The sequence below is a fragment of the Notothenia coriiceps genome, unplaced genomic scaffold (assembly GCF_000735185.1).
Source record: "Notothenia coriiceps isolate Sejong01 unplaced genomic scaffold, NC01 NC01_scaffold00004075, whole genome shotgun sequence".
Taxonomy (NCBI): Eukaryota; Metazoa; Chordata; class Actinopteri; order Perciformes; family Nototheniidae; genus Notothenia; species Notothenia coriiceps.
The window spans coordinates 37,682-45,021 of record NW_011336776.1 but is presented as its reverse complement, the minus strand read 5'-3'; the positions used below and the strand labels follow the sequence as shown (position 1 = coordinate 45,021).

Here is a 7,340-nt window from a genome sequence, read left to right as displayed (position 1 = left end):
AGGTTAAATCGGTACAAAGAAATTGTGAAAAACAAATACGTTTGTTAACCCCTGTTTTGTATATTGGTTGAATTAGTGGTTGAAGAAGTATGCCTACTCAGATATTGTGGTAGAAGTAGAAATACCAAAGTGTAGGAATAATCTGTTACAAGAAAAGGTCCTTTATTCACAATGTTAGGTAAAAGTTCAAAAGTATTGGCTTCAAATTAAACTTAAAGTAACAAAAGTAAAAATACTCATTATGTTGATAGGCCCATTCCAAAATAATATTTCATATGTTTGGATTATATTATTGATTTATTATTGTAACTAAACTAATTAGAATAATTGTATTTACTGCTGGGTAGCTTGAAGTGAATTTATTCCAGGTGTAACTATTTATTTAAGTAGAGTAACCCAAAAGTCTAATTAACATGATGTACCTTCTGAAGTGTAATGGTGTACAAGTGTAAAGTGTTATAGAATGCAAAACTAAACTACAGTGCAAGTGCGTCAACATTTATTGACTTTGATACCTTCCTTGGCTGCATGCTAAATTATCTCCTACTTAATTATCTCTTTGTGAAAGGCCCCTCTATCTTCCTCACTGTTCCTCTTCTCTCAGTGTGTATGAGCAGATGAGCAGATGATGTGTGTGCGGCAGCAGAGCCTGATGCAGCAGGTCCTCCTTGCTCTCAGGGAGGAGGGCGATGGAGACGCTCTGAGCTGCAGCACTGACTGTGAAGAGAAGGCTGACTCGCTTACAAACAAAACCCAGGAAGTCAAGACATCAAATGAACGCCGAAGACAAAAAGGTATTTCTTTTGACATTACGTTTTAAATCACATATAAGCAAGGTAACCAAAACAGCTTTCTTCCATATATGCTGCATAAATGCTAAAAGGTTTAAGTGACCTGAATTGAATACACCTGTTTAACTTGTGTGTGCCATATTGTTAGAGCACGTTTTGCTGCATAATGTGTAAGAAAAAGTGCCATAAAGCTTTATTATTATTATTATTATTATTTTTTATTATAATTATTTGACTTAAAAAAATTATATTATTATTTATTAAAAATATATATTTTGTATTATTTGTATTATTATTAGTATTACTATTATAACCTGTGTAGTAAGACTTGTTGTTTATTTTTATTGAATTGAATTCTCACTATTATAAATGTTTCTCTTCAGGTAACAAAGAGCCCCAGAAGCAGAATACCAATCAGAATGCAAACCGGCACGTCCTGAAGCTGCCCCCGATCAAGACCCCCCAGGTTTTGCAGCCGAGGATCCAGTCTGCCAGCTCCACCTGCATCAGGGACCTGAAGAGCCGCGTGGTGGATCTGCAGCAGCAGCTGAGCGCAGCCCGGACGGAGACCCGGCTGCTGAAGAGCCTCCAGCACCGCCACACGGTGGCGCTGCAGCACTTCCAGGAGTCTGAGAGCAGCATCTCCCAGGTGGGGTGGTTTTTGTCCATTTTTGTATTGAATTTGTTTTAACCAACTTCTTATTAAACTTTCCAGTCATCTCAACAAGATGTCACAAACATATAGATACATATTATATTAGTGTAAATACAGAAAGAGGACATTAGCGACACCCATCCTGCCTTTCCACACAAATTGTAGATGTTGTTTGTTTTCAATTAGGAGTTCATCTCTTCACACAAATGTAATACAACAATTAATTATCCAAACTTGTTTTGATATATCCTTTGATCTTTGTACACGTAATTGCATTAGGTGGAAGTAGATCTTATAATGAAGTAAAAGTAATAATATGTCTGTGTAAAAATACAAGTAAAACTCCTGCATTCAAAATGTTACAAATTTCCAAATCTCCAATTAATGTAATGTTCTCTAGGGTTTCTCCCTTAGCATTGTTTACAGAGGGGATACAAGGTTCTGATATGAGTTGGAAGATATCCATTTTTTATAAATATAGTATGTGAGAGTTCCCACCTTGTGATGAGGATTTCTTTTTGGCAGCAGTTTAGCCAGCGAAAACATGGTATCTGAATTGAGAGAAGAATCAGCAACATGGTATCTGAATCCAAATACTTTTTTTATTTAAGCAGGAGAAGTTTCATTGAGATCTCTTATGCACGAGAGTCCTGCCCTAGATACAAGAACCTTAACAAGAACAGAGAACATATCAGAAACGCCACCATACATCATCTACAGACAGTCCTCTGCGGTCACTAAGAAGAGCTTTAAATCTGTTTCGAGGGACCAGCTCCCTGAGTTTCAGCTGGTTCAGAGCAAATGAAGCAACGTAACTGAATGCCCTTTTTCCAGCTCAGTGTGGACCTCATGGACAGTTAGTAAAAACAAGTTCTCTGAGTGAAGCCTATTTATACCTGTACATTTCAGCAGCAAGAATAGCCTTTTCAATAACATGATATCAGATACTACGTCAATCACTTGTCTCCAGAACTGTTTAACTGCAGTATATATTACCAACAAAAGAATGTCTACCTATGTACCAATATTCTTTTGATTACACAGAAGGATTATTGATCAGATTTGAATAATGAAAAACATGTGACCAAAACGTCTTATCCGTGCTCTTGGTAACATCCCCAGATCCTCGCCAAGCACAGCAACGAGGCCCGGGTCCTGCAGCAGCTGCTCAGTGAGACCCGCACCTGCCGGGACAGTCTGGCCCGGCAGCTCCAGAGCACAGAGATCAATCTGCGCAGCACCAAGGCCAGTCTGCAGCACCTGCAGCTGCTCAGCCAGGACCACAGCCTGCTGCCCAGAGAGGAGCTCTCCCTCAGGCTGGACAGGGCCTCTGCTCAGCTGGAGAGCAAGGACCGGAGGATACAGGTACGGAGGGGCAGGGGGCAGGGGGGGGGGGACAGATCAGAGGTCAGAACTGTAGTCCAGGGTCACTGCAGAGCTCCTGACAGCACCCATGATCACAGCTGTGGATTATATTTGAATACCTGGGAATGTAAATGGGAATCAATATGATTGTGCTGCAGCTGAAAGGCACTCTTCTCGCAAAAGTAAAAAAAGCTTTTAATCCTTGTACTTTTTATTTATTGACTTTGTAAGTACAACAAAGAGACAGGCCTTATCATATGACTTAAATCCAAGTGCAAAAGGAAAATAATGTACGCACATCATGCAAGTAAATCTTGTTCATTTGAACACTGAGTCCTGCACCATTCCCTGTATATTTTGCACATGTTCTGTTTACCTCCACCTTGCTTTAAATCTGCAAAGCTCTCAACATTTATTCTAGTGTTTGTGTATTTATATTTGTGTAAATATTTAAATGTTGTATTTGTTTTAATAGTTTTTATAATTTCTTTGCTCTTTCCTACAACATATTCCTCTCTTACTGTGTTAATGTATGCATTACTATAAACCAGAACAAATCTCTCGTAGGCTTAAACCTACTTTGCAATAAACCTGATTCTGAAATAAATAAATAATAGAAAATCCTTTAATACAATGGATATGTCATTGTGACATTTAAAAAAAAAAAAATCATTCTTGTCATGCCCTGGTTTTTGTTGTTTTCAGGACTTGGAGAAGAATCTTGAGTTGAGCCAGGCCTCATTTAACCGCCAAATATTCGCCGAACAAAGAAAGATCAACGAGGCGAAGAAGATTACCGGCTACCTGCAAGAGCAAATATATCACCTGAGCAAAGAGATCCAGGTAAGTGAAAAACAGCTGTCTCAACATTAGACATGTCCTACTGACTACTACAGATATCATTTGTTCCCTCTTTGCAGGATCGAGAGAGAGAACTGGAAACACACAATATTTACTCCCAAAGATTCCTGAAAGGATCTCCAAAAAAAGGTAAACAAACCCAACAAGCTGCTCTGACTGGTATTTACTTTGTTTAAGTTTAGACGTTTTTTCTCTAAGAGTCTTTTCTTTTTAGTAGGCAGCAAAAGTAAGATGGTTCAGACGGATCCATTAGTCTGTCTCTCCTCTGAAGCTGGGACTCTTTTGGAGTTAAAATATACAGAGAAGCAGGTACGACTCAAATCATGTATTTTCTGGATTTCTTTCACAACATTTGAAACGTTTTCCTGCATCGGCTCGAGTTAACTTGTTGATATAAGCTGAATGACCTTTCAAGATGTTTCCTTACTTCTGGAGACTTTTGTAATTTATGAATTTATTTTACTATCTTACAAATAGATTCTGTATACCTTTCAGCGTCCTTACAATCCAATAGGGGAGTCTTTGGCTATAGACAATCCAGAGACAGGTCTTTCTGCAGATCTCACGTTGGAAGAGAATCACCCAGAGCAAACTGAGACCTGTGCACGTGAGCAATTCATTCATGTTGAATATGCATCACAACAAACAATGCAAACATGCACATTTGTCCATCCATCTTCTACCGCTTATCTGGGGTCGGGTCACTGAGGAAGTAGTTCCAGCAGAGGGCGCCAAACGTCCCTTTCCCTGCCCACATCAACCAGCTCTGACTGGGGGATTCCAGGGTGCTCCCAGGCCAGCGTGGAGATAGAATCCCTCCACCTGGTCCTGGGTCTGCCCCTCTGTCTCCTCCCTGTGCCTGGAAGATCTCTCTAGGGAGGCTGCCATGTGGCCTCCTTACTAAATACCCAAACCACCTCAACTGGCTCCTTTCTACGTGAAGGAGCAGCCGCTCTACTCCGAGCCCTCCCAAGTCTCACCTTCCCCCTAAGGGAAGATGCCAGCCGGCCTCCGTAGTTAACCCATTACAGCCGCTTTGATCCGCAGTCTTTTAGTCATGACCTCCCCCCCCTTCATGACCATAGGTCAGGGTAGGAACAAACATGGACCGGTAGATTGAGAGCTTTGCTTTTTGGTTCAGCTGTTGGCGGTAAAGCTCCAACTGCTGTGATTCTCCGGCCCATCTCAAGCTCCATTATCCCCTCACTCAAGACACAAGACCCTGAGATACTTGGATTCCTTCACCTGAGGCAAGGACTCATTCCTTACTCGGAGTGGACAGTCCATCGGTTTCCCGTTGATAACCCTTGACAGAAACACATAGTGGTACTACCTCACAATCCACACTAAACAGCATTTTGTTATCTTTGATTATAGAACAGTCTTTTACAATTTAGTTTTGCTACTTTACTTCTTTCATCTCTGGCCTAACAACACTTTTGTGTTATCTTTGATCATAGAAAATCAAAAGTCAGAGTGTTCTGCAAATCTCACATTAGAGGAGAACCAACCAGAAGAATGTGCAGGTGAGTACTTCATTAATGTTAGCCAATAACCAATCAGAGCAGACTGAGCTCTGGTTTCAGACAGAGGGTCACAAGACGTGCTGTAGCACTCATTGAATCATGGGGGTTTTATTCAAATGTGTAGCATCTGTGGGCTTTTTCTAAATCTATTGAAAACTTGTGGTAAAAGTTGGGATTAGGTAGTCTTAAAAAGGGTTACAGATTTAGGTGATTTATATATTGTATGCTTTATGAATAGACAAACCCGGAAGACAACAGTTGCTTAGTTGACAAGACAACACAAAGGTCATTCAGTATTAATGAAAAATAAAGTCTAAAACCTATTTGTTGTTCAGATGAGCAGAGTAGTGCAGATAGGGGCAAAGAATATCTATCTGAGGGAGACTATGCTGAAGAAGAGGAGCCACCCGAGGCCTCAGCAGAGGAGCGGAAAACAGAGGAGACATCCTACATTCCGGAAAAATCTCTGAATGCTAATGGAGCTGACCGACAAGGATACACGCTCCCCAAAATCAGAAGCAGCTACACTTTTAAACAAACTATTGAGAACATGCACGTTGGAAAACCGGCCTACAGCATCTTCAGTGCCTATCAGAGCCCGATGAAGATGGAGACCCTCAGCGGCGAGGGGGGTCCTGAACTCTGTCTACCTGCTGGGAAATCCAGGAAGGGTGTAGCAGGCAGCCCTCAGGGCAAGTAGAGGGCAGTTTGAAACACAACGAGCAGGCTCATCAGGAGCACTTCAGTCCAGTCCTAAGCCGCTGATTCCGGGATTCAAAAATGTAAGAACCACTTAAACTGTACAGCTGGGAGTTTCCTCTATTGTGACATATTTTCTTCTACTGAAGTATTTCTCTGAATAAACGATTGTTTGACTCAAACCGTTCATTGATAGATCTGACCTGATTTGCTTTGGTGTCTCTAATTACTAGAAATAACAGTACAATGAATACAAGCTTTTCGTGTTTTATTTTTCTTAAAAAGGCATTAGCAAATCAATGTTTTTAAATAATACAGTCCAAACATCATCCAAAGGTCAAAATTCACCAAAATAATAGAGCAATATAAACCAGCCAGAACTTAAACGCACTGCATTTTAAAATGTTGACCTGGAGCAGCAGACAAAAAAAAAAAAGACATACAGAGGCTGTCTTCATCTACATCTTGAACGATATGTTAGGATGTCAGTGTTGTCACTCAGCTGACGGCGTGCAGACCCAGAGACACCACCTTGTTGCAGACCACCAGCCAGCAGGTGATCCCCACTCCACCTGAGGAGAGAGAAGAGCTCTGTCAGTCTGTGGATAGAGTGTTGGAATAAAGAAATGCATGATAAACTTGAAAGAGAAATCCAGTGTTTTTTTTACTTTATTAATACATGATTTCTGAATGATTGGCCTGAAGTCCAACGGATTTCCGACACTTAAAGGTGGGGTAGGTAATTCACTTCAGAAACACTTTTTGTTATATTCCATGGAATGCTCTTAACATCCCGATAGCAATGAACATATTAAATGCTTTGACAATGAATACATACAAAAACTTCATCTGTGGAAGCCGTGGCGCTGTAAAAAGCACGACCAATCATCTGAGCTAAAATAACTGGATGGCCTACCTGCCTGTCAGCCTTCCATCTGTGCACAAACTTATCTCGTGCCCTCATTGGTCATGTGCGCGTTCGTGTGTGTTGGAGGAGGGGCTCTGTAAGGAAGTCTGAAGGAAGGGGCAGATTTTTTTCGGCTGCGTACTTTCAAATTCTAGAGCACTCGAGCTGGTTTCTCCATTCTTACCTACCCTACCTTTAACTTAAGCGTTGACAAAGCCTCTGTATAATGTGAGCTACACATGGCATAGTATCTCTGCTGCTATCAGCCCTATCCATTCCTACAGTGGAGACCCTGTCCACTATCTCACACTCCTGTGACACTTCAACAAACTGGAGCATGGTTCAGCTAAAAGCCTTTCCTCTGTTTTCACCTCACCTAAAGAACTAGAGCATTGTGGGAGTTATGGTTGAGATATTTATGGTTATACTGATGTCCAGTGTTCTCCAGTCAGTGTAACACACGTCTCTTTAGCTGATTCCTTCCCTTTTTTGTCTTGTCACTGCCATGTGATTCATGATCAAAATCAGCGCTTGTA

At 41.1% G+C, this 7,340-nt stretch overlaps 2 protein-coding genes across 2 annotated transcripts in view; one reads left to right on the top strand and one right to left on the bottom strand.

Annotated features, from left to right (window-relative positions):
• Window positions 1-610: 610 nt before the first annotated feature.
• LOC104941990 (lebercilin LCA5 like) lies at window positions 611-6,333 on the top strand. The gene is made up of 9 exons (XM_010767175.1): window positions 611-794; window positions 1,175-1,440; window positions 2,569-2,811; window positions 3,517-3,654; window positions 3,732-3,801; window positions 3,890-3,981; window positions 4,168-4,279; window positions 5,133-5,198; window positions 5,534-6,333. The coding sequence occupies exons 1-9, from the start codon at window positions 626-628 to the stop codon at window positions 5,896-5,898; spliced, it is 1,521 nt and encodes a 506-aa protein (XP_010765477.1). The 5' UTR covers window positions 611-625; the 3' UTR covers window positions 5,899-6,333.
• The window catches only part of get1 (guided entry of tail-anchored proteins factor 1), a 4,356-nt gene continuing 3,164 nt past the window's right edge, over window positions 6,149-7,340 (bottom strand). Inside the window, exon 3 of the mRNA XM_010767178.1 lies at window positions 6,149-6,488. Coding sequence (XP_010765480.1) covers window positions 6,396-6,488 — 93 coding nt within the window. The 3' untranslated portion in view covers window positions 6,149-6,395. The remainder of the gene's footprint in view (window positions 6,489-7,340) is intronic.